This window comes from Caenorhabditis elegans, chromosome II (genome assembly GCF_000002985.6).
Source record: "Caenorhabditis elegans chromosome II".
In the NCBI taxonomy this organism is placed as follows: Eukaryota; Metazoa; Nematoda; class Chromadorea; order Rhabditida; family Rhabditidae; genus Caenorhabditis; species Caenorhabditis elegans.
In genome coordinates this window covers 5,707,341-5,731,978 of record NC_003280.10, presented here as the reverse complement: position 1 = coordinate 5,731,978, position 24,638 = coordinate 5,707,341, and the positions used below count along the sequence as shown (strand labels likewise).

Genomic DNA, 24,638 nt, shown 5'->3' with positions numbered 1-24,638 from the left:
GAATGTGGATTCTGGCCGCTTACTTATTATTTATATGCGAAAAATCGGTATGGCTGGGATTTACCGCACTTTTTGAAACTGTATATCCATCACTCCATTCGAAATTCTAAAAGTTACGAAATTCAAGTCACCATAATTTTTAAATACAGTACATTGCATTTTATATTTGTTTCATTACAAACTCGAATTCCATCTACCCAAAATCTATTGCCAAATTTCGTTATTTCGTTGACTTCTTTAACTCTGCCTGTAAGAACTGTTTTTTTTTTTTGAAAAATAACAGATCTCACTCCGAAGCCATGAAGATTCATCAGTAGAAGCAACCCCAGTCAGTTTGTAGCCCATCCCTTCACAAAACAATATGGATTCATTCCTTGTAATCGGTTTTGAAAAATTGAATGTCTGCATGCAGACAACATCTGAATTCTCTCTATGAAACATTGTCCAATCTCCAACACATTTATCAAATGTCCATCCATTTTCAGTTTTCTTCCATGATATCGAGGTACCATTGAATGTAACAAATAAATCGAGGTTATCATATGAAGGACAGTTATCGGTCGGAAGAGTTGTCTGAAGGCAATGTTTTTAAACGGTATATAAAGGTACTGACTTTAATGGCAACCATATATCTTTCTGCTCGAGTATTCTCTAAAACTGTCAAATGTTCCGTTTGATTGAAGCCAAGAAGTACACAATAGTCATCTAAATTCATAAATGCCAAAATACAATCTTCTTGTTCAAAACAATTATCAACGCATTCTTTGTTTGAGATAATATTTCCACTTTGGATATCTACTTTCTCTACCATCCCGAATATTTTCATCATTTTCAGTTCGCCTAAAACTATATTATAGAAAAAAATTGTTTTGTTTTGCCAACCTGAGTTACAGACTCCCACAAACAGAATGAGATGGAGAAAAATCAAATTATAATTCAGATGCATTGAAAGTAGGCAGTCGAAAAAAGAAAATGTGAGATGTCTAGAAGAGTGTTGTAAAGTTGTAAGTAGGATGTTTCCATAGAGAGCATAATTTATGGCTTGAAGTTAGAAGATTTAATTTCACAGTTTTATGTTTAAACCAGACTACAAAAAAATCACATAACAATGATCAAACTTTTTTCAGGTCTTGGGCATCGGTCAGTCTCTGGTCAATCGTGCTAAATCACGAGGATCTCCACTAGGTGACAAGGCTTTCCAACTTTTCATTTCAAGAGATCTCTTCCAGAAGCCCTAATTGAACAATGATATATCCAACATCTGACCAATGTATGTTCAAGATGTACTTAAGGACTCTTCACAACATTTAGGTGTAAGTTACCAACAGTTGGTCAAAACCACTGTCGAGAACTTGATCTGTTCCAAAATTATGTTAGTTGATTTTTTCAATTATTTTATTTCAAATTCTGACTCTACAATTAAAAGTGAAATAATAAATTGTTTTTTAATGACACGGCAACAAACTACGTTGTGTTATGAACTTTCCAAAACATCCACGTGACTTAGTTTTTAGTTCCCTCGGAAGAAATAAATTCAGTTTAACTTTTACGAGCATCAAAGTTGTTCAAAATTTTCATTGCCGGATTGATTTTTTAGCTGCATTGCTGACAAGTGAGTTGAAATTACAGACATTTCAGGTACTATTGTATATGTCATTCGGGTTCAGATTTTTAGCCAGAGTTTAATTTCTTATTTCCAACTTGGCATATTTTAACTATTTATTTGACAAACTACGGAGATTTGCTTTCCACGAAACCTCAGCTTTTGGTAACTCTTGAGCTGCTGAAACTATTGATTGCTTGGTAAATTCACGTCATGCTGATGTCCAAAATTTTAAATCAAAATCAAGTGGATACCTCTTTTCAATTTATATTCTCAGGATCAAAAGAATGGACAAAGGAAAAGGTTCAAAAAGATCAACACCAAGTTTGCGCGCCAAGAAGAAAACTGGCACGGATAGACAGAAGCCGTCTGTAAAACAAAATGCATCTCAAAACTCAAAGAAGAGGTAATTTAATATATCTTTGAACTGGCTTTTAATATTTCAATTTTCAGTAGCAGACAGAAAAAGACCCCCAGTGTTGGAAAAGAACGGGAACAAGCAACGGATAAGAAACGAGAAATTGAGAAAAAACCACAGGAAAAGACTGCTTTGGTCAGTTGGAGAAATAATACGTAATCGATTACAATTGTTTTGTTTTCAGGATGAGCAGCAAAGGAAAGCTCAAACGGAGACTATCAGCAACTTGGAAATCCTTCCGGACAAGAATCCTGCTAAAATGGATGACGGTTATGAAGATTTCGGTCCTGGTGCAGCTGCTCGCTAAGTGCATCTTCTTTTGAGAATTCTGGTTTCTGGGAAATAAAGTGCTTATACTTTCCTCACGTTTACTACATATAATGCATTTGGGATGTTTTTTCTCAGTTTTAATAAATAATTTTGTATAGTTTCCTTCAAAGCACAACTAACAAAACGAGAAGGTTTAATGTTAAACATGTCGAAATATGAAGTCGCAATTCCCCTAGAGGTGTTTTAAATAAACACTTCTTCTCTTTTGGAATAACTGCTCCACTAAACTGTTCACACAGGAGCAGGAGAGCCTACCGATGAGCCTATAAGACTTGTGTAATTCATCTGAACAATTTTATACGAAACATGGGAAGTTTGAAGTTTTTTGCAGTGGTTTACAGTTTTCGCCAATGACTTGGTCTTAGACTGCTTTTGTTGTTTGCATTTAACATTGAAAGTGACCAGTAGTTGTCAAAAGAAGAACTTCAGCCAAAAATTGTAAAGCCTTGCAAAAAAATGCACGTTTGTCCGAGTTTAGTACAAAGTACAGTCTTTTAAACAAAAACCCAAAGGAGCGAGTTTTGACTGGCTTTCAAAAACTGAGTGATTACTAATTATTTTTGAAAAAATTAACAGTTGTGATATGATATTTAGACATTTTTGCAATATATAATTTGTTTGAAAAAAAAACATTTTTTAATGGTCTTCGAAGCTATAATAGTTTTTCGTAAAATTTTAAATAAAACAGCTGACAGATATCCACATTCAATAATTGAAAGTATGCAGTTCTCTTTTTTTTTGTCAAATAGAAAAAAAGTAACAGATGGTCAGATATAATCTAGGTTAATCTGACTCTGGTCATCGATGAACTCATTTTCATCATAATCATTCTTCTTTCAAATGGTCTGTTCGGAATTCGAATATTCAATAAATGGATATCTTATTAGATGCTCCGGATTTATTCCACCAAACTTCCAAGACGTAAGTTCAATTTAAACAAAATTACTATAGCTTGAAAAAATGAGAAAAAACGAGCAGATAAAAAAATAACAGAAAAAATCCATAAAAATGACGAGGGTTCCGTGCGAAAATCGTCATTGTTTTTGGCTTGCATCACACTTTTCCGCGAGTCAGCCACACTGTTTTATCGATTATTATTTTTCTGATTTCAGAAACCGGAAACTTACAACTGAGATGCTTTCATTTTGATTTTTTTAAATTTAGTTTTGATTTCAGCGATTTGTTTGAATATAATTATGCATGAGTTGGCTTTTGCATTTTTAGATAAATAAGTTCACATGCTCGGACAAATTGTGTGGTTTAATCTGTGAAAGTTTTGAATCTTCTGTTTGAAAAAAAAACATTTTTAATTTGTATATACGAGTGAATTGGTTAGGCCCTGGTTACGTTTTCCAGCGAATTCATTCAAATTTCTTATTTTTTCTATTTTTTCAATTAAATAATTTAGTTCTCTATCACATGTGTATGATCAAAATTTCATTCCTAATCGTAAGCAAATTTAGGCTCATCCGTAGTATAATTTTGTTATGAAGGGCTTCACAGTAAAAGCTCAAACTCCAACATTTAGCAACTAGCAACCAACAAAAAACCAAAGAAATGTCAGTTTTGAAAAGTCGTTATTTCTTTGTCTTCTCACAATTCACACATCATCTTCTCGTTTTCCTCCGTTTTTTTGTCGTGCTTCCTTCTTTTCTTTACACATTTTTCTAACCTTTTTTTAAGTCTATCCTCTCCTAATCCTTTGTACTCTCTAATCAGTTTTGCTGGTTGTGCTGCACAATTTTTATCAGATTTATGCGCGAAACAAAAGCCTCTCGCGGAGAGCTCCGCCAAATCCGGTCTTCTTTTTTCCTTGCCTATCGGATTTCACAAACATTCAGTTTGTCACTTGACGATGTGTTGGAGGCATTACTACTAGGAAGTGTTATTCATATTTTTTATTCGTTTCTTTTTGGTGACTAAACGAAATATTCCGAACGTTTTCCTGATTTCAGGCGGCGGAAACGAAGAAGACCATGAATAATCAACAGGCTGCCATTGCATCCGCCAGAAGTCGAGTGAGTTCTTTGAAAATCTTTATTAGAGTTATTTGTGACAATTTGCCACTTTTTTTTTAATGTTTAATGAATCTGTAACGAAATTAATACCAAGGGTGTCCAACAGAACTATCTGAGCGGTTATTTAATTTTTAGATAGTATATTTCTTCCGATCGTAACATACATATTTTCAAGCATAGTACTGTGATTTAAGTTACAGTTTTCCAATCAGTCTTGATTTTAATAAAAACTTTTCAACTGCAAAAATGCCTCTGAAGTATTTTTCTATATTTTTATAGTTGAATAATTTTTTGATTGGCACAAAGACCGCCGAGATATGAGCCGTTAAAGTAAAGCTGCATGGATTCAATATGGTTTGTATTTGATTGGAGTCACTTACATGGAAATATTTGTATTTAAATCTCATATTTTAAAACAAGACAAACACCAAATTAAATTTTTATTAATCTGAACATTTTTCAATCGATTTGGTAAACAAATTATTAGATGTTTCCCTCAAAAATTGTAACAATTCCTAAATTGTGGCACTTATAATAACATCGTCCTGAATTCTCAAAAAAAACCGAATGCTAAGAGAGATTTCGTTTAACTGGGACCTGTAACTGAATTTTCAAATATTGGCAGTTTTTGATAAACTGGGAGGGAAATCAAAAACCAAAACTACAGTACCCCTCGTGTTATAATAAATTGTCATTCACTCCTTTTTTGTTCCCAACATTTGCTCCCATCTCCTGACGAGAAAGAACAATTTTATGAGCACGGGAACCCGTGGGCGTCCATCCGTTCCTCCTGTGCAATTTCAGCCCCCTTCCTCTACATTCTCTGTGTTCCCGTTTTTATCGTTTTATGGGTATCGGGAACGGACAGATCGCTTCCATTTGCTTCTATTCCGTCCTCACAAGACGTCCCACTAACTGATTTTCTTCTGATTTCTTTTCACTGAAAATGGGAAAGAAAGAAAAAGACGATGAATCGACGACTTCTTCTCAGGAGAAGGTGAAGAAGAAGGATAAGGAGAAAGTTCATCTAAGGCTGAAAGATAAAGTAAAAAAACTTAGAAAATCTAAGTCGATTGCAGTATCTTCTCCAGCTGATTATATGACTTGTCAGTGTGAACCATGCAAAAAAGTAGCTCTCGAGGTAATAATTTTTAAACTCAATACGTAGTTAAGTTTGAACTCCTTTTAATTTACTTATCATCTAATTTACCGTCACAATAGTACTTCCATTAGCAATTATTTTAAAATTACATGCATAGCTTCAATGTTCGTTTTTTTGCGTTCTCATATCGTATGTTGTCTGCCTCTCGAATACTGACTGTCCGACTAGAATGTCCCGGTAGGATTACTGTACGGTCACTGGGAATAAACTGTTTCTGAAATCAATCTGAAATTCCGTAGATCTTCTTGGTTCAATTTCTTATTCCTCAATCTTTGGACAACGTCACCTTCAGAGTCGTCGTTGAGTATCCCATCATTAACTAGTCAATCTTTCTCTCTTTTTCATTTCCCCCAACTTTTCTGCATATTTTTTGACGACGACGACCTCGACGGCAACGAGAATACATTTATCTATTTTTTAGTATAGCATATATACATTTTCTACTTTTCTCTAACCCATTTCAGACGTATAGATTTTGGTTTTCGAATGCAACTTTGAGATTTTTCAAAGATCTTCAGATGGGAGCAGTGGACTGTCTATTTGATATTCTTAAAATGTACTCTATAAAAGATGAAACTGTAATGACCAATTCCCTACATAAATATTTTTAACTAATTGGTCGGATATTTGGGGATCAGAGAAGTACTTGTTTTTGCGATATTAATAATGATATATTTTTCTAGTAAAAAAATGTTAAGCGATTTGTGAATAATTAAGTTGGCTTGAAAAAGATTTTTTGATAGCTATGTATTTTGTTAATTTAAATCAGATTTTAAAACTTTATTATTGACTATTTATATATATTATATATTATATATTTTCATGGTTTAATCAAAATCTATTAAATTATTTCTAAAATCTCTAAATATCGAATTCTCTAAAAAGCTTCATCAACAAAAGCATTTCAATTATCTAACACAATGAGAATAATTCAAGAACTGAAATAGAAAGAAATCTAGAAAAAAAAGAGAGTGAGGTGCCCTATTAAATCGGTGCTCTCCTCTCTAACAGAAGCGCCTACACGCACCCAAGAGAGCTCTTTTTCTTTCTTTTTTCGGAGCACACATACACGCATACACTCCTCAGAAGTGTATAGAGAAAATGGGAGAAGAAGCGAAAGAAGACGAAGAAGCGGTTGTGATGTATGCATCGGGCGTTTCTATCTCTCTCCGTGAGCAACGAGCTAGTCAACCCATCGATCCATTTTTGTGAGCACACACAGAGAGAGACTCAAACACACTCACAGCTTCACACTGAGCTCCAAGAGCTCTGTAGAGAGAAGCCAGAGTATGCTTTCCTCGATTTTCCTAACGTCTTCTTCTTCTGCTTTTTTCTTTTTCCCAACGAGTTGTAGTCCACTAACTTCAATTTTTCCTCCAGAGAAAGAGTTTTAGAGAGACAGCTGATAAATACACTAGAGAAATAAAAAGAATGATAAAAATTTGCTATTTTAATCAGTTCCCTCTCGTTTCTCTAAGTTTTGTTGTTGGGTTGGGAAATTAAAATTGGAAAATGGAAATAACGTTTTTTTCTGTCTAATCTTGAATTCTCCAGACATTTCTTATTTCCTTTTTTGTTGCAAGTTTTTCTTCCTTCTCTAATTTTTAATCAAAGATATCTCGCTATGAACTTTGAATTTTTGATATTTTGATTCTATAAATACATAAAGTAATCTAAATGCTCTTTTAAAATAAATCTACAGTAGCCCTATTTTCAGATGGCGGCTGGCGGACAACCTCAAGGCGCTACACCGGGACAACCCGATCAGAACTTTGACTACATGTTCAAGGTGAGAAGAGCTTTTTAAAGTGGAGGCTTAAGATATTTATTATGAAATATTTATGATGTTGTTGACCTAGTTGGTAGGGTGTTTTGAAATGTAGAAGTTGAAATAAAATATCATATAAATATAGGCATGCCATCCCTATTAGTAACTATTTTTCAATAGCGCTTTTTATAAAAGGGTGAGATAATTCATTAAATCTTTGGGGATATTAAGAGGGACAGGATCAACTAATAGATTAAAAAAAAGTTTTAACTGGTATTTTCAAAAAAACCGCCCGGAATCGCCTCCTAAAAACTCTATAAAAAGACCTTTAAAAAATGCATTTAAAAATTTGATTTTATTTCACAACAGATCATAGTTTGCTTAATTTTTTTTTTAATTTTTGATTACTTAAAAGTCCTTTACAAAATTTTGCCAAACGACCAGTTTGAAAAATAATTGCGTTGTTAATTTGATCTAAAAACAGATTTAAAGTTTGTTTCTTCATTTTTTCCAAGTAACTAACTACATACATATAATTGCACCCTCTCATTCGTTTTTTTAAAACAAAAATTCAGAATGAATATTTTTTTTCTAGTAATTATTCTAACTAATTACTGTGTCTCTCGTTCTTTTTCCTACAATTTTCATTTTCCCTCCTCTACACGTTTTTCTCTTCGCCCGTAATTTCCAGTCGAGTGCTCTTTTTCCAACTCTCCATCCTCTCTTTGAGCTTCCCGTTGCTCCCAGAAGAAAAGAGGAAATTCGTTGGAAAAAAAAACTTTCACTTTTCTTTCTTCCATCCTTCAGAAATAGGGAGAGGAAAAGAATCGATGGGTGTCTCTGGGAGACTCTCTGGTTTCATATTTTATTTGACAAACCGGGACTCACTTTTTCGTAGAATAAAAGGGAGTGAGAGATGGAAATGGAAGAAGAATGGAAAAATGAGAAGAGCTACACGAATTCTGTTGCGAATATGAATAACACGAGAAAAGGAAATAAAAAAGAAAAAGAAATAGCTCGCAAAAAAAACTAAATTTGGCGGGGGAATCTGAAGATTGGGATAAATTTTTATTGACTGTGGAAAAGTGACAATTACTCAATTTTGCAAAACTTATCTTAGGTTTCAAATATATATATATATATATATATATATATATATATATTTTATCTTAGGTTTCAAATACCTAAATTTGAACATTTTTGGAAATGATAGCAATACTCCAAATTCAACAAAAATTCCAATCTTCGAAGGGTTCAATTTTAATGTTTACTTTTTTTTGGAATGTTATGAGAGTATTTATAAAAATTCCAGCAGACAATACTTCGCCTTTGAATAGATAAGAAACCGCAAAAATTGCCCAATCCTAAAATTTTATCCTAATTTTTTCAGCTCCTGATAATCGGAAATTCATCAGTTGGAAAAACATCATTCCTCTTCCGTTACTGTGATGATTCATTCACTTCTGCCTTCGTCTCTACTGTCGGAATCGATTTCAAAGTGAAAACTGTGTTCCGTGGAGACAAACGAGTCAAACTTCAAATCTGGGATACCGCCGGACAGGAGAGGTACCGTACCATCACCACCGCCTACTATCGTGGAGCAATGGGATTCATTCTGATGTATGACATCACTAATGAAGAGTCTTTTAATAGTGTTCAGGATTGGTATGTTGAGCATGGTTTTAAGAAAATATGTATCTTGATTCATTTCAGGTGCACTCAAATCAAGACATACTCATGGGAAAATGCTCAAGTTGTTTTGGTTGGAAATAAATGTGATATGGACTCTGAAAGAGTTGTATCTATGGATAGGGGACGCCAACTTGCTGATCAACTTGGTAAGTATTTTGAGAAAAAATTGTGCTGAAAAACGAATTTAATTTTAGGTTTGGAATTCTTCGAAACATCAGCCAAGGAGAACATTAATGTAAAGGCAGTTTTTGAGAAGTTGGTGGAGATTATTTGTGATAAGATGGCAGAGAGTTTGGATAAGGTATGGTTTTGGAATTGTAGATTTTTTAACTTGTTTTTATTTTTGAAAAAAAAACGTAAATTTTATGTATATAGAAAATGGCATGATAGAGATTTATATTCTAACGGTCTCATGGGCCTCATGATTTCCTGCATCTGAAAATTTTAGTTCGCTTCAAAACCCGGGGCATTATCTTTTTTTGAAAAACATTGCAATTTTTGTAAACAAATTATAATTTACAATTTATGTTAGTTTATAAAACACTTCCTCTTAATAAAAATCTTATTAAAAGTAGTTTTTTCAGGACCCACAGCAACAGCCAAAAGGACAGAAGCTCGAAGCGAATCCGACCCAAAAGCCTGCTCAACAGCAATGCAATTGCTAAAAATTCTACGTTCTATTATACTATCTATAAAAACTCAAAATTTTCCCAAATTCCAAACGCAATAATATTAATTTTCTAAAAGCGCGTAGCTCTCAGTTTTCCCTCTCTCAACATCTAGGCACCAGATATATGGATCGTAAATTAACTTATAAATCGAATTTCTATGATTTTTTGGAAAGTAAGTTTTTTTTTAAATTTAACTTATTTTATTTTAGGGCGTAGTTGGTTTAATTATCTTTTCAAATCCTTTTCACTGTCACTTATTAAGTTTTCATTCAGCGCTATTTTTATTAATATTTTAACTTATTCCAACGTTCAATCATATTCCCCATTTGTAAAAAATCAACAATTTCTCTCAACACTTCCAAACAATTCCCAGAGCTGTGTTTTCTAACTAATCATAGTCGCCTATTATTATTATTATTTTATTTATTGTATTTCTCTATTTCCTTATTTCCTAGTGACTTCCCAGTTCCCAATGATTACACCCACCCGCTGAAAGATTGATTTTGGAGGAAATTATTTTCGAGGCATAATAAATTATTTATTACAAAGAGATATTTCGAGTGAAAACATGTTCAGATTGTAGAAGGAATGGTTCGTAACCAACACTGTGGGTTGATGGAAGAAGAGATCGGGCGAAGAGTTCCAGAGGTCTGTAATTTCAATTATTATATTTTGAATCCCAAATTTCAAAATCTGACTCTGTGAATTCGATTCCAAAATGACGGAGAAGATCGAGCAATGGAGGTTTGTGAGAGTGTACTGACATTGGAACGCTGAAATTGTATTTTATTGGATGTTTCTACTATTTTATCGATTCCCTAAAAAGTGTGATTTTTGATTCTAATCATGGCATAGTGTCCTAGCACGAGCGAAACTTTTCACCCTTCCGTACCCCCACAAGTACTGTAGAGTTGCACTTTTAGTAATTTTACTGATTTGACTTTGAAAAAAAAACAAAAAATGATTGAGAAAATAGTGATAAATGTAAAGAAAATTGGGTTACGGTAACTGAAACATTTCTTCCGTCGCAGGACCCAAGATCTCGGTTTGTGATAAAAAATCAATTTTTGCAAAAAGTTAATAAAACGCCACCTGGCAAAAACAAAATTCTCCGGCAACTCAAACTTTCTCATCGAATCCTTTTTCTTCGCCAACATCAGTGATTCAAATGGAACTTTATGTTTTTGGTTATCAAAATCATAAACTGGATCTCCTTGTGTTGTGATTTTCAGCAATTTCCAAGTGGCAACAACTTCCATTCCCCATTTATCGAATCTTTCTATCATTTCTTCCTCAATTCCTATCCGATTTGTGATCCAGAAAGCAATCAGAGCATCATGAGTTAATATGACAGGAATATCGAGACAATCTAGAACTTCTTCGTCCATTTGATATCTGGAAATAAATGCATCTGTGGAGTTTCTTGAAAATTTCAAAACGCACGTTCGTTTTCGTTTCACTGATTTACTGAACCATGGTGGATCGGCAATGATCAAGTCGAAGAGGAGATCTGGAATCTAATACTTTAACATTTCAAACAGGAATTTGAAAGCTAACCATGTGCTCTTGAATACTGTTCAATATCCTTCACATCTCCAACATGAAATGTAGATTTAGGAGGTATATAGAATTTTGTTCCGTCTGAATTTTCAATGATACCCGGCTTGTCGCCAGAGCACCGTACCCAATTGTTGATCATTCCATTCGACATTAAATTACTCAAGGATTCTGATTTCTGGAACTCGATTATTTGCTCTGAAGATGCAGAAGCACTGGGGATTGACACGTTCAACGCTCTGAAATATATAAATGTATGATATTTAGTTTACAGCATTTTTCATCCACTAACGTTTCCGCAGCTTTTCTGGATTTCAAATTATTGTCCAAGATTGATTTTTTCTTAAAAATTTTTAATTCAGTGCCAACATTTTTAATCTTTAATGCCATTTGTTCCATCCTATTTGAATTTTCTGAAGTTTCTTTAATTTTTCTTTTTCGATTTGAAATTCCGCGACGCTTGATGGCTTCGAATTGCGAATCGGGCATAAATTTTGAGCTGATCTCATATAATTCTGAGCGAGTTTTCAGATTTAGTTCTTTGAAGACTGAATCGTAGTATTTCTCTTCATCAAGAATCGCAAATTCTGTGTCCATGTGAACTATTGACATCTAAAACCTCATGTTCTGCCAAAAAAAAGCTCATTAACAGGTGATGAATGTATTTCCCAAAGACCCAGAATCTGTAGACATACTGAAAGGGAATTCGAAAAATGCAAATTTTTATTATTTAAAAAAAAAGACCGAGATCAGAACGATGAATTTCAAAATTATGCATCAATGGATTGGGGGAACTTTGGGGAGAATGCTCACAACACATGAATTAAAGTGACTACAATTGAAGAAATGATGAATAAATATGAACAAAAAAGATAATAATTGAAAATAAGATAAATTAAGATGAGCTCAATGGTGCTCACCAATGAGTGATTTTATAATTACAAATATTCCGATTCCAGCGGCCACGAATAGCGACTTGACGAGTGAAATCCAATGAGAAGAAGAATGATTTGAGTGTGAATGAGTTGTGTCAGCAATAACATTCTGAAAATTGGGAAATCAGTTTTTGAAATAATAGTTTTTGAAATAATTGAAATAATAAAATATTAAAAAAAACTAACATGACTATGTCCATGACCTCCTTCTCCGCTGTCATCTGAATGCAACTCCATTGGAAGAAGCTCAACAAGAGCCACGTGTACAAAAGTTCCTGCTGCTAATCCTTCAAGCCAATATCTTCCAATTCTTTGCCACATGTCGTTTTCGATTCCGTCAATCTAAACTTTTCAAATTTAAAATTTAGAAAATATCGAGTTGATAAAAAATATACCGTTGTAGCGAGAATCATTCCAGCTGGAATTGTAGCTGACAAGAAGATTGATGAAGTCCATGCATACTTTCTTGAAGCATTATGCTTTGCCAGTTGAACTCCATACGAGACACAACACAGCACTTCATGAAAAAGGACGGCAATCAAAATCTGCCAAAACGCGTTTGAATCATTCTGAACGCCGAGAGCAACTCCTTCGAAGAATGAATGAACTGACATTCCAAGAAGAAGAAACCAGACACGAATGTTCATTGATCCACCGGGGGCAGTTCGACAATGTCCTGATGAAGGTGCATGGTGATGAGGGCTCGTGTTCTACAAACGTTACAAATGAAATTTGAAGAAATAATGCTTCTTGGTGTTTTTTTTACTGTACTCAAAATGACACAAAAATGCATTTTTCAAAATATTTTCCAATTTCAGCTAAAACCTCTTTTCCGTGTCATAGTGGATGGCAATTGATATTTATTTAGTTTTTGTTCTACTATGTAATTTTTTTTCCTTGATCCACGATAATGATATGCAAAACAGAACAATATTTTTTTTATAAAAACAATTTCCGTTTGCTACAACACGGAAAATTTGGCAAAGCTTAAGATTTTTTCTAAAATTAGGCTCTTTTGACCATTTTTGAGGTTTGAGTAGAATAAAGCAAATATAACTTTTGATCGATTTTCTTATTTTTAAGGTATGTACCTGTCGGAAAATAATTTCATCTGCATCATCATCCATTGCAACAAGTGGAACGTGATCCTCTCCTTCTTCCTCCTGAAAACTTTTTTTAAATATTAAACCCGGGAAATTCAAAAAACAAAAGCTTACATCGTGGAACTTGTTCATTTTAATTGAATCACTTGTTGCCAGTGGGCTGTGTCCTGAATGTGAATGGCCATTTCCGATTGAATGTCCGATTCCGTGAATGATTTGCTCAGTTATCAAAATTATCAGGAATCCAATAATAACTAATTGATCAGTCGATGGAATCCATCCATAACTATCAACTATCGTCTGATTCCCTCTTAAATGCATTTCTTGATGTCTGACATGAGGGACAAGTCCGAGGAAACACGTGGCAATGAAGACACCGCATGAAGCACATCCCAGGAATGAGATTGATGTTTTTGAAGCGTTTCTGAAAAAAAAAATTTCTAGTTTTCATTTGTTATTTTGGAATTTAAACTGACACACAACATGTCCTTAGAAAAGTGTACGGTATCGATGTTGAGATCAGAAGAAGAATGAAAACAGCAAAAGCTGATGTTGTCATAAACAAAAATTGTTCCATTTTTAGTGCATTTTCTGAAAAATCTGCTTAGCGATTTTGATTTGGTTGGACTTTTTAAAAAATACAAGATCGATTAAAAAACGATTTGGAAGTTATTCAATGCTTGCAACAACAAATTATTTTATTGGACATTACTAAAATCAGAAGATCAACAATAAAAATGGGATAACTGTAAGAACAAAATTTTGAAAATCGAAATCCATAACAAGGAAAAATCAACAATGATGTAACAAAAGTTCATAAATTGTAAATATAAAAATAGGCTTAACGTTTGCTTAACGTCTTCCGCGTCCACCGCGTCCTCCTCGTCCACCACCACGACCACGTCCACCGAATCCTCCGCGTGGAGCTCCGAACAGATCATTGAAGCTGAAAAAAATAAAATAATTTCAGGAAAGACCGATGAAGCTTCTTACCTCTCCTTGTTGTTTCTCTTCATTCCCTTCTTCTTTCCTCCATAACCGAATTTATCCGATTTCAGTTTTCTTTTGAGTTCTCCTGCGTTTCTCATCGATCCTCCTCTTCCAGCTCCACCTCTTCCGGCACCACCTCTTCCTCCTAGACGGTCACCGAATGCTCCAGTCGGTGCGTCATCATCCTGATCAAGACCATGTCTTTTCACGTTGTTCAGCATATCTTCCAATTGTTGTTTCATTCCCTTTTTGTGCTTCTTCACAGCTTCTGCGAGGTTCTTTTTCTCTGTATTCTTGGCAGCGAGAACTTCCTGAAAAAAATGATATTCATGTTCAACGATTTTATTTTTGTAAATTCTACAAAACGAATCAGAGTAAATAGCATGTTTTACCAATATTTTAAATTTAAATTTAGTGATGGAAAATAGAAAAAATGTTTTATCTGGAAATAGATTTTTATTTCAGTTTGAAACAATTGCGAAGTGCTCAAAAACTGTATCAAAGTTGGATATTGCTGCAAAAAAATTTTATCCTGCAACTTTCAACTTGCAAACATTTTTGAGTGTTTGTCCAATCGAACCATTAGAAATTAAAGTTATTTTTCCGTTATTTTAATTAATTTTTAGGCTGAAATTTTTCTGGTTTTTTGAACAACCATTACCTTCTGAACCTTAACAGCAAACTTTTTCTCTTCACGAATACGGCGGAATGCTTCTTGTCGTTCCTTCATTTCTTGAATTCCGAGAAGTCTCTTGCGAACTTTCTGCATATGAGTGTCACTCTTTGCCATCTCTGCATAGTAATCTGTTGGTCGCAGAACTTTGATACCAAGATTCAGAAGACGTGGATAGGCGATTTGAACAGCTTTTTCAGCTTGCTTATAGCTTTAAAAAATTAGAATTTTCGAAATTATACAACCCTCGTGCAACTTACAAATTCAACTCTCTTTGGAAGTCGTCATTTTCCACTTTCTTGTCCATTTCAGAATGAGGAGTTACCACTTCAAGAGTCTCAACCCATGGAAGATCTTTTGTGATTTCAGCCAATTTTTCTTTCATTTCAGCACTTTTGTTGATGATCGGACGCTTTTTGGCTACTTGAATGTTGAGTCCATCTTTAAGAAGACCAGCAGCGAATGCGGCTTGGAGCTGCAATCAGTTTTTTTTTTTGAAAATACTTTTTAAAAAAGTAATTCTCACCTCTCTTTCATCGTCATCGCCGTCTGATTCAACCTCTTCGATATCCATCGCTTCCATTGGTTTTTCCTCGATAGCATTATCGAAGTCAAATTCGGATCCGTCGGAATCGCTCTGAAATTTTGAATTATTTTTTAAAACAAAGTATTTTCCTCACTTCTGGTTCCGGTTGACGACTTTTTGAAGTGCTGGCGAGCCGCTTGGCGAGCTTATTCATTTTACGAACCATCTGAAATCGATAATCAATAAATCCATTAAAAATTAGAAAAACACAATTATAAAATATTAAAAACGCTGAAAACGTTTTCTTTTGAAGATCGAAGAATAGTAAAAAATTAACAAATTATTATTACAAACATTCACAAGAACAAGAAAAATATAATACATGAAAACAAAAAAATTATTAACAATTATTATTGCACATCGAATCGAGCACCAATGAGAAGACGGCTGGCTGAAAGTTTTTAAATAATTAGCTTGCACTAAAAAATTAACAAAATAAATAGTATTTTAATACATGAAACTTTGACAAGAAACATTTTATATCGGTAATGTGTCTTCCCAAAAAACAGCCAATAAATTCTTGGCCGAACTGCGGCGCATTGAAATTTCTCTTCCACAAAAGATTTCTCGTTCATAATGCTGCGTCCAAACCCGAAAAAATCTCAAATGTTCTTCATTTTTTTAAATTGAACTGATAATTGAAGAGAAAAACGATTATCGGAAGCAGCATAAAGATATATTGACCCGAAAATTTACGAAGAGACCCCCAGAAAACATTATTTAGATTGAATTTTCTCTTTGAACAAACACATGAATAGGTTTTTAGTCTATCAATTGATAAGAGTCGGAGTGCAATGGTATGTGCGATGTGACTCATTTTTCTTCGATTTTTTGTACAATAAGAAACAATTTTTCAGAAAAATTTAATGAAAATGAATAAGTCTAAAGATCGAACACCTACAGTATCCACGATTGAGAGCTATGGAACGTAAGTTTTAGAATCAAATTTCTATGATATCTGTACTTTACAGAGATATGCCGCATGAGCATTATCGTTACTATAGAGAAAAAAATATATGTGGCATTTCTGGACCAATATGCTTTTGTTCAACTCTGATCTTAGTGGGATTTTTGATTTTGCTAGGAATTTTGGCGATAGTTATATTTTTCATACTTCATCGTGAGTACTAGACGTCCAGTTCTTAATATTAAGCATGTTCTTTACAGATACGTTATGAAACGAGTGGTCAGCTTCTCACTATCAACGACAAAATTATATTTCTTACTATTCTAAACCCTAAAAATGGATTTTCAACGTTTATACATGAATGAAAACATATTTTACGCCTATTGTTTGATTGGAATGAATTCTAAATTGATTTGATGTTTTAAAACTTTAAAATACTCACCATTTTTGCGGAGGAACGGGCTGAAACTTAAAATTATTTGCAGAAATTCGAAACTGAAAACTCTGTTTTGAATTGCCGCTTGAGTAAGATCCGCAGGGTGACACGCAGCGCACTGACCGCAACGCTCTAGACGACACTTGCGAGCATAGTTTTGAATGTGAACGCAGCGTTCCCGCACTGTTTTTATTGGTTTTTTGCATGTTTCTTTGTTTTTTTAAGTATTTATTAAACGTTTATCTCTCTTTACGATATTACGACATAAATTATTTTCTATCTTCTTATTCGTTTTCTTTTTTACAGGGATCTATCATTTAAGCCATGTCCTTCTTCAACCCACCAGCAAACTCCAACCATGGTTACAATGACGACGTCAATACTGGTTACAATGCCCGAATGCATTCAAAACTCGCCGAAAGAGAGGGATTTCATCTCGGAAACGGTTCAGATGAACCAAGAACTTTGTAAGTTGGGTACATTGGAAAGTTTCGAATTTCTTGTTGAAAATTGTCAATTAATTTACTCTTTTGTTGCAGGTATGTTGGAAATCTTGATTCGACAGTCACTGAGGACTTTATAGCGACTTTGTTCAATCAAATAGGATCGGTTACAAAGACCAAAGTTATTTTCGACGTAAGTTTTTCGCTTTGGAACAAGACTAATCTTTACAGAAAACTCTTGCTTGCTCGCGGTACGTATGATTTTTATCCGCTTTTATTTTTACTTTTAAATGTGAATCTTTTTGATTATGATGTTTTCTAATTTCACAGGAATTGGGGTACCTGGCTACAAATGCACAAGGCGGCAACCAATCCACACCGACACTGAGACAGTGTATACCTTTTTCTTTTGAATTTTTTGTTGTTTTAATTAAGTACTAAGAGGAAAACATGCGTTTTGAATAGATTTTCATAGAGATTGAGAGAAAACCCGGGAAATCAAAGTATTAGTCAAACGTTTTCATTTCAGGGTTCTAATGATCCATATGCGTTCGTTGAGTTCTCTGATCATGGACAGGCTTCCCAAGCTCTTCAGACGATGAACAAGCGACTTCTTCTTGATAGAGTATGTTTTATTTGAAACGACAAATTAACTCCTGTATAAAAAACAAAATTTCGATATGATTCCACTGGGTTCCGATGTAAAATTTGTATTTTTTTAAGTGTTAGCAATATAGTTTATTTGCTTAAAAAATTAAATTTCGTTTATGTGTCATAAATAAAAAAAAGTAAATGTGAAAACCTATTTCAAAATCAAATTTGTTATTTTCAGGAGATGAAAGTCAACTGGGCCGTGGAGCCGGGGCAGCAGCAGTCAAAAATTGACACTACCAGACATTTCCACGTTTTTGTTGGAGATCTCTCGTCCGAAGTTGATAACCAAAAACTGCGCGAAGCTTTCCAACCATTTGGAGATGTTTCGGACGCCAAAGTGATCCGTGACACTAACACCACTAAGTCAAAGGGTTATGGTTTCGTTTCATACCCGAAAAGAGAAGAAGCTGAGCGTGCTATTGAGCAAATGAATGGACAATGGCTCGGAAGAAGAACTATCCGTACCAATTGGGCTACAAGAAAGCCAGGAGATCAAGAGAAACCAAGCCATTATAATGAAAAGTCATACGATGAGATCTACAATCAAACTTCTGGAGATAACACTTCAGTCTACGTCGGAAACATTGCTTCACTTACTGGTAAGTCAACAAAAATTTAATATTTTATAATACTTTCATTGAAAAATTCTAACGTCGAATTTATAATGTTTTTTGCAGAAGATGAAATCCGCCAAGGATTCGCCAGCTTTGGACGAATTACCGAAGTCCGCATTTTCAAGATGCAAGGATATGCATTTGTGAAGTTTGACAACAAAGATGCCGCTGCAAAGGCTATTGTCCAGATGAACAACCAAGATGTCGGAGGACAGCTTGTTAGATGTAGCTGGGGAAAAACTGGAGACGTAAGCGTTTTGATTAATTTTTTTAGTAAGGAAAATCTTATTTCAGACTGGAAAAACTCCTGGAGGATCTTATGGTTACGGTTATGGAAACTCATCGTCTGGAGGAAACTCACAGCCGTACTCTGGATATGGTGGTGGCGGAGCTTACGGAGGTGGTCAAGGAGGAGGAGGCCATGGAGGACCTGGACAACAGCAATCCAATGCCAACAGTCAGTATTGGCAATACTACGCCCAATACTACAATAATCCTCAACTCATGCAACAATGGTCCAACTACTGGCAGCAACAAGGAGGAGCTCCACAACAACAGAACTCTGGAGGACATCAATAAACTCCAGTATTTTTTAAAAACATTTTATATGTGACCCTATTGCCCCCGGATTTTGTCATTTGAACTTAATTCCAAGTTCCACCCATACCTTAATTTGTCCGGCTGTGGCCTTTCTGTCAGTTTTCTCTTTCTCGGCATTCTAACGCACTTTTCTATTTATGATTTCCTTTTTTTCTATGTATTTGTTATAATACTTCCCTTCTGAAACAATCTGTTGATCTTTTGACAATCATTATATCAAATTTTTTTCTGTTTTTTTATTTGCTTCCATTACGTGTCCATTCCCCACCCACACCACTTCATCACCTAATCAATATGTCTAGATTCAAAAAGAAAAAATGCACACAAGCAAACCCCTAAATTACACTGGTAGATTACAATGTTTCGTTTTCTTAATTTTGCAATGGCACGTATTCTTATCTGGTTCTGTCTTTTTTCGTTTTTTTTCCTGTTCCTGAAGCACAATAATAAATGCGAGGGTAAAGTCTTATTGAGTTCGAAAATGTTTATTTCCATTTCTGGGGGTTGAGGTTCTACACGTTTTGGGATTTTTAAATTTTCGGTTGTTGCAAATTCCAGCAAAGACATTTTGCACACAGGACGAACGGGTGAGACAAAGGGATGAAAAGTTAGTTGACATCAGTTGACTAGAAAATGCAATAGAAAGTGGAAGAGGATCACGGATTGAGAAAGTAGGGGGAAAAGCTATTGTATATGAAGAAAATGATAATATTCTCAAGTGGTCGACTCGTCAGTGTCCACATCAGTTATTGTGCTCCGCGCAGAGCTCATCGATCGGCAGCTTGGATGTTTGTCAAAGAATGATGATTTTGATGGTTGTAGAAGTACAGTGCTGATTAATGTGACACAGAATGCTTCAATTACTGTGAAGAAGTTCTTCCAGTCTGCAATTAAATTGGATTTAATGATAATTCGATTTTTTTTTTATTCAATCGCGAAGTTTTGTGATTTTTACTCCGAAAGTACGGTACCTGGTCTCGACACGACAAATTTTTGTTAAATGCGAAAGGATGTGGGCCTTTAAAGAGTGGTACTGTAATTTCAAACTTTTTTTGCTGTGTACTTTCTATTACTTTTCCAGAGAAAAACTAAGAAAAATCGATGAAAATCCCGCAGCAACGAAAGTTTGGAATTACAGTACTCTTTAAAGGAGAACACCTTCTCGCATTTAACAAAAAATTTTCGCGCCGAGACCTGGCGCAAAAATCGCAAAAACTTCGCATCTGAGTAATATTTAATTCAAACTCACAGAAAGAAGTCTCAATTGCTGGAAGTACAGTACCACATCCAAATGCTCCATATCTCGCGAGAAAATCAAAAACTGGTTGTTGCAATCCGAACACCATGAAGAAGAAATCAAGAAGACGGAATACAACAACATATCTGTACGAGATTAATTCATCCTGAAATTTAATGAAAAGTTATAGAATAAGCTTTTATTTAATTCTTACCATCCGAGAAACCGTTGTGACTAATATGTGAGTTCCGTAGATTCCTGCCAAAAGAGATGGAAGTGTGATAAAGTCGAGCACTTTTAGTGGGCTGAAATGAAAAATAATTATTAAATGGAGATATCAAATTTAGAAATTTAGGAATGGGCAGACTTTTAGAAAAATAAATTCAGTTTTTCTTCAATAAGTAGATTGCTTTAATGGCAAATATGTCAGAAAATATTGAATAACTCGGGGGAGAATTGCAACATTCTCGTGGATACTGTAGCCACAACATTTTCTTTTTTTTCAACGTTTTAAACAATATATTTGGAAGCAGCAGGTTTCTGATTATCAATTCCATTTAGAGTTTTTGAAATTACTCACACAAGGCCCTGATCTTGATATTCAAAGTAGATTACAAGCGAGACAAGTGTGGCAAATAAGCGAACGATCGGCGCTTGCATTACCATCAGCTCACACCATCTTATCTTTTTTCTGTAAATAAATATTCAATTTCAATTCTTCTTCTATTTAATAAACGAACCCTTCCAGTCGGACTTTTGGAAGACATGGAAATAGGCAACAGAATGGAGGTGTTGCTATCTCAACATACTGTAATCGCTGCATCATTTTCGTGACAAGGGCATGATGTCCATCGAATATGTGTAAAAGTAGACATATGATGACCCAGAGAGCAAACGAAAAATAGAGAAACGAGAGAAGATGAGACAAAAACCATACACGTGGCATGTACATTGCCACAAGTGCAAGTAGGGAAACTAGCTGAAAGGAGAACGAATTGAGTTCGAGGGTTACAGTAGCTAGAAACCTACCGGCGCAGTGCATGCCAGAAGCACAATGTGCAGTCGTCTACTGGAATGTGTGATGTAGAAGTGAATGTAGATGAGATGTAGAACTGCAAGGCATACTGTACCCACGGTTACTGCAGTTGCCACGGCCAGCGAGGCAATATATGTGGTTGTGAGCGCTGAAAATTCATTACATTCAATAAACTTTCAAGGAAAGTTAAACACAAATCACGGATTAGCTAAGTTGGAGCCTCTAAAGTTTCAAAAGTAAAAAAAACATATAAATTCTGACCACAACATTCTGGCATAGGTGCAATTGTAGGCACTGGAAAAAGAAAACTCACATCTAAGAAATGTTTTTGCATGTGGTACATCTTCATGAGTTCCTGTACAATTGAGTAATGAATCTGTCAAGAGCTTAACCAACGTCTCCCATGGTGATATTTCCAGCATTTTTTGATTGTTTTCAGTTGAGTGTTCGCAAATCGATCGATTTCAATTCGTGGTGGTGTGGCGATTTTTCTAGAAATGCAAATTTTTTTGATAAAGAAAGAAGAAAAAAGAAAATAGAAAATACGAAGACTTTCTGTTGAGAAAAAGAGTATCACGGGAAAGAATATATTTTATTTTCCCCCCGAAAACTGATCATTCTTCACTTTTCTATTGGCCATCAAAAACATAAAGTTGTATGTATGAGAGAAGGGAGGAGAATCGAACATTTTATGTGCTCTGCTGAAAGTTTAAAAAGTGATGTTAAAAAGCTTTTAATCAAATTTCAGAACAGCTGAAATTAAATTAAAAGTTTCCAGTACACGTCGTCCACATGTGCGGAGCAAGGGTGTCAATTTCCCGTAAAAATTACAAAAACGGGAAAACGGGAATTCCCGTTCCCGTGAAAATTTTAAAAACGGGAAAACGGGAATTCCCGTTCCCGTGAAAATTTTAAAAACGGGACAACGGGAATTCCCGTTCCCGTGAAAATTTTAAAAACGGGACAACGGGAATTCCCGTTCCCGTGAAAATTTTAAAAACGGGACAACGGGAATTCCCGTTTTTTTGAAACACTCAAAAAACGGGACAAACGGGCGGTTAAAAAAAAAAGAGTGCACAGTTGGCGCAAATTTTAGTGTATTCGAGGCGAATTGATTAAAAAAACTGCATGTAAGTCATTAATCTGCATGAATTTAAGTCTTGGTACAAAACTCAAAAACAGAACTTTAAAATTTGAAACAAAATCATGAGGAAAATTGTCCCGTTCCCGTGAAAATAAAAAAAACGGGACAGCGGGAATTCCCGTTCCCGTGAAAATTTTAAAAACGGGAAAACGGGAATTCCCGTTCCCGTGAAAATTTTAAAAACGGGAAAACGGGAATTCCCGTTCCCGTGAAAACACCCCAAAAACGGGACAACGGGAAAATCGGGAAACGGGAATTGACACCCTTGGTGCGGAGCAAGAAAAAATGTCTAAAAATTGTTCATAGCAGCGACTAGTCATGATTTCAGTACGCTTTTGAAGCGGATTTTCAGTCGGGAATATCCACCTTCTAGAGATTATCCTCACTTGTTCTCAAGCCCCACAGAAAAAATCCGAAGCTTTTGGAAAATATATTTGGAGTACATTAGAACTGAATTTAAATAATTGAATTCAAATTATGATTGAATTTTTGATTGTAACAGTTGTACATCTTTTTCATTTTGAACGATTTAGAAGCAAACATTTTTAAGATGAATATTCTTTGAAAAAATTAATTCCAAAATACAAAAACCCGCTAAATGGAAAGCCACCTTCAAGGTAATAAAATGGTATCTGATTGTGAGAAAAAATTTCAGAAATTTAAATTAATATATTTTTTTTCAAAATAAAAAGCACTACGCTCATCAAAACACATCAGTCACATGAAAACGACATTGTAAATATCCTTACCATTTGTCAACTTTTCAGTTTATTTTTTCACGGACCAAAAGCCGAACACAGAAATGAGGGGTGAAATATTTTGGAAGGAAGGATGGAGGCTGTTTGCGCAACTGCATGAGCCTCTTCACTCTTTCTCTCTTCCGCAGTTTGAATCTCTTTCATGGAGTTGAAACGAACGAAAAAAATAGAAGAAGAAGAAGAGCCGAAAAGTTGTTTTGACTGCCAAAAAAGTGAAGAGGAAACGAAGGAAAAGAAGAAGTGAATAGACACGAGAAGGCTCTTCAAAAGAGAATTGCAACACAGAATAACTTAATTTGTGTTGACTGGATCGTCCGAATTCGTTAATTTTTGAAAAACTCGATTTTAACGGAAAACATGGAAGACAGGATGATGTCAATATGAGGTTTGATCGGTCTATACAAAGATTACACCTGGCAGTTACTTCTGACAACAGAATCAAATGTAACTAAAGAGGTTTTCCAAATTCGTTTCTTTCAATGAAAAAGGTTCCTAGAATATATTTATTTATTGTTTCCTAGTTACAATTACTATATTCTTCTTTTAGAAGTAAATAACCCTCAAAAGTGATCAAAATTAATTATTTTTGAATATTTGGAAAAGTATCTGCATGTAGTGCTCACTTTCAAAAAATTTCCAAAAGTTCTAGAATTTAAGACAGTTATTTTTCTCTGGATGTTCATGTCATTGTTACCAAGTCTTGCCACAAACAAGATATTATTCGGTCGACGACGCGCGAAAAAATGTGCGTCTTTAAAAAAACAGTACCACTAACTTTGACTATACTTTTATTTGAAAAAAAGCATGAAAAGTAAAAACACTAATCCCTCCGGACAGACAAAAAAAATAACTCACCGAAGAAAATCTTTTGTGCTCTTTTCTTCTTTTTTTTTGTCGGGGCGCTTGAACCACTAACCACCTTGAGCCATGGAAATGGGCGGAGCCTTTGTTCTCTGGAATACCAAAAGGAAATTGTGCACTTTTGGAGTTTAAAGAGGGCGAAGGGGGTCAAACGTAAAACGGTTCGGGTCACGAAGACAAAACGAGTGAGAGAAAGAGGAAAAGAGGACTGGTCAGTTGAAACGGGAAGAAATCTTGTTTGTTTTTGTATTGAAGAAACATAAGAAAACGGACGAGATTGAGAGGAAGAAGAAGAAGATGGAGAATTGAAAAAAAGACATGGTTTAGACGGAAAAAAAATTGTTATTCTGTTGTGATGAATAAAATTATGGGCATTTCTCTTGTTATTATCGGTTTTCGAATATATTGTTTCATTGGTCATATGGTGGTCAAAACACACAAC

At 34.8% G+C, this 24,638-nt stretch overlaps 10 protein-coding genes and 5 non-coding genes across 20 annotated transcripts; 6 read left to right on the top strand and 9 right to left on the bottom strand.

Moving 5' to 3' along the window:
- Window positions 1-237: 237 nt before the first annotated feature.
- C18A3.11 (PAN-3 domain-containing protein) lies at window positions 238-946 on the bottom strand (the record flags this gene model as incomplete). The annotated part of the gene is made up of 2 exons (NM_001047279.1): window positions 238-573; window positions 614-946. 2 exons carry the CDS (start codon window positions 944-946, stop codon window positions 238-240), a joined length of 669 nt encoding a protein of 222 aa, NP_001040744.1.
- Window positions 947-1,535: 589 nt separating this feature from the next.
- Window positions 1,536-2,382, top strand: C18A3.7 (Der GTPase-activating protein YihI). The gene is made up of 4 exons (NM_062729.4): window positions 1,536-1,612; window positions 1,881-2,009; window positions 2,057-2,156; window positions 2,206-2,382. Exons 2-4 carry the CDS (start codon window positions 1,891-1,893, stop codon window positions 2,326-2,328), a joined length of 342 nt encoding a protein of 113 aa, NP_495130.1. The 5' UTR covers window positions 1,536-1,612; window positions 1,881-1,890; the 3' UTR covers window positions 2,329-2,382.
- A 1,396-nt stretch (window positions 2,383-3,778) lies between these two features.
- Window positions 3,779-3,839, bottom strand: C18A3.20. The gene has a single exon (NR_051093.1). It is a non-coding gene; the product is annotated as an Unclassified non-coding RNA C18A3.20 (non-coding RNA).
- A 180-nt stretch (window positions 3,840-4,019) lies between these two features.
- C18A3.16 lies at window positions 4,020-4,210 on the bottom strand. The gene has a single exon (NR_051091.1). It is a non-coding gene; the product is annotated as an Unclassified non-coding RNA C18A3.16 (non-coding RNA).
- Window positions 4,082-4,205, top strand: C18A3.18. The gene has a single exon (NR_051092.1). It is a non-coding gene; the product is annotated as an Unclassified non-coding RNA C18A3.18 (non-coding RNA).
- rab-3 (Ras-related protein Rab-3) lies at window positions 4,126-10,212 on the top strand (the record flags this gene model as incomplete). Of its 2 annotated transcripts, NM_001026802.4 has the most annotated exons (6): window positions 4,126-4,369; window positions 7,249-7,320; window positions 8,690-8,964; window positions 9,013-9,137; window positions 9,186-9,292; window positions 9,576-10,212. In NM_001026802.4, 6 exons carry the CDS (start codon window positions 4,328-4,330, stop codon window positions 9,654-9,656), a joined length of 702 nt encoding a protein of 233 aa, NP_001021973.1. In that variant the 3' UTR covers window positions 9,657-10,212. The 2 variants fall into 2 exon arrangements, with proteins under 2 accessions (NP_001021973.1, NP_001367527.1); NM_001381435.3 differs by lacking the exon at window positions 4,126-4,369 and having other exon boundaries at window positions 9,576-10,208.
- Window positions 7,657-7,824, bottom strand: C18A3.13. The gene has a single exon (NR_051090.1). It is a non-coding gene; the product is annotated as an Unclassified non-coding RNA C18A3.13 (non-coding RNA).
- On the bottom strand, window positions 10,188-11,831 carry damt-1 (DNA N6-methyl methyltransferase). The gene is made up of 6 exons (NM_062726.3): window positions 11,512-11,831; window positions 11,220-11,458; window positions 11,106-11,172; window positions 10,755-11,057; window positions 10,361-10,435; window positions 10,188-10,312 (listed from the first exon to the last, which is right to left on the bottom strand). The coding sequence occupies exons 1-6, from the start codon at window positions 11,814-11,816 to the stop codon at window positions 10,204-10,206; spliced, it is 1,098 nt and encodes a 365-aa protein (NP_495127.1). The 5' UTR covers window positions 11,817-11,831; the 3' UTR covers window positions 10,188-10,203.
- A 95-nt stretch (window positions 11,832-11,926) lies between these two features.
- Window positions 11,927-13,848, bottom strand: zipt-3 (Zinc/iron permease). Its single transcript, NM_062725.4, has 6 exons — window positions 13,734-13,848; window positions 13,372-13,681; window positions 13,246-13,317; window positions 12,550-12,864; window positions 12,341-12,496; window positions 11,927-12,263 (listed from the first exon to the last, which is right to left on the bottom strand). Exons 1-6 carry the CDS (start codon window positions 13,832-13,834, stop codon window positions 12,126-12,128), a joined length of 1,092 nt encoding a protein of 363 aa, NP_495126.1. The 5' UTR covers window positions 13,835-13,848; the 3' UTR covers window positions 11,927-12,125.
- On the top strand, window positions 13,756-13,894 carry C18A3.17. The gene has a single exon (NR_051089.1). It is a non-coding gene; the product is annotated as an Unclassified non-coding RNA C18A3.17 (non-coding RNA).
- Window positions 13,895-13,940: 46 nt separating this feature from the next.
- Window positions 13,941-15,672, bottom strand: C18A3.3 (putative rRNA-processing protein EBP2 homolog; the record flags this gene model as incomplete). Its single annotated transcript, NM_062724.8, has 6 exons — window positions 13,941-14,203; window positions 14,251-14,558; window positions 14,909-15,131; window positions 15,181-15,395; window positions 15,447-15,557; window positions 15,601-15,672. 6 exons carry the CDS (start codon window positions 15,670-15,672, stop codon window positions 14,110-14,112), a joined length of 1,023 nt encoding a protein of 340 aa, NP_495125.1. The 3' UTR covers window positions 13,941-14,109.
- Window positions 15,673-15,728: 56 nt separating this feature from the next.
- On the bottom strand, window positions 15,729-17,055 carry lelo-4 (Late ELOngation arrest; the record flags this gene model as incomplete). Its single annotated transcript, NM_062723.1, has 2 exons — window positions 15,729-15,897; window positions 16,856-17,055. The coding sequence occupies 2 exons, from the start codon at window positions 17,053-17,055 to the stop codon at window positions 15,729-15,731; spliced, it is 369 nt and encodes a 122-aa protein (NP_495124.1).
- On the top strand, window positions 16,362-16,826 carry C18A3.10 (uncharacterized protein). Its single transcript, NM_001393082.2, has 3 exons — window positions 16,362-16,434; window positions 16,478-16,626; window positions 16,674-16,826. The coding sequence occupies exons 1-3, from the start codon at window positions 16,379-16,381 to the stop codon at window positions 16,682-16,684; spliced, it is 216 nt and encodes a 71-aa protein (NP_001379693.1). The 5' UTR covers window positions 16,362-16,378; the 3' UTR covers window positions 16,685-16,826.
- Window positions 17,056-17,155: 100 nt separating the features above from the next.
- On the top strand, window positions 17,156-19,641 carry tiar-1 (the record flags this gene model as incomplete). Of its 3 annotated transcripts, NM_001373724.2 has the most annotated exons (7): window positions 17,156-17,316; window positions 17,389-17,485; window positions 17,623-17,686; window positions 17,822-17,917; window positions 18,125-18,545; window positions 18,624-18,808; window positions 18,855-19,641. In NM_001373724.2, the coding sequence occupies exons 1-4, from the start codon at window positions 17,174-17,176 to the stop codon at window positions 17,827-17,829; spliced, it is 312 nt and encodes a 103-aa protein (NP_001359874.1). In that variant the 5' UTR covers window positions 17,156-17,173. The 3 variants fall into 3 exon arrangements, with proteins under 3 accessions (NP_001359874.1, NP_495121.1, NP_495120.1); NM_062720.4 differs by lacking the exon at window positions 17,623-17,686 and having other exon boundaries at window positions 18,855-19,628; NM_062719.8 differs by lacking the exons at window positions 17,623-17,686; window positions 17,822-17,917 and having other exon boundaries at window positions 18,855-19,139.
- Window positions 19,628-24,288, bottom strand: osta-2 (Organic solute transporter alpha-like protein 2). Of its 3 annotated transcripts, NM_171004.7 has the most exons (8): window positions 24,191-24,288; window positions 21,747-21,924; window positions 21,427-21,581; window positions 21,138-21,376; window positions 20,978-21,088; window positions 20,612-20,702; window positions 20,410-20,563; window positions 19,632-20,044 (listed from the first exon to the last, which is right to left on the bottom strand). In NM_171004.7, exons 2-8 carry the CDS (start codon window positions 21,853-21,855, stop codon window positions 19,875-19,877), a joined length of 1,029 nt encoding a protein of 342 aa, NP_741003.1. In that variant the 5' UTR covers window positions 21,856-21,924; window positions 24,191-24,288; the 3' UTR covers window positions 19,632-19,874. The 3 variants fall into 3 exon arrangements, 1 of the variants encoding a protein (NP_741003.1); NR_136363.1 differs by having other exon boundaries at window positions 19,628-20,044; window positions 20,612-21,088; NR_136362.1 differs by having other exon boundaries at window positions 19,628-20,563.
- Between the last annotated feature and the right edge of the window lie 350 nt (window positions 24,289-24,638).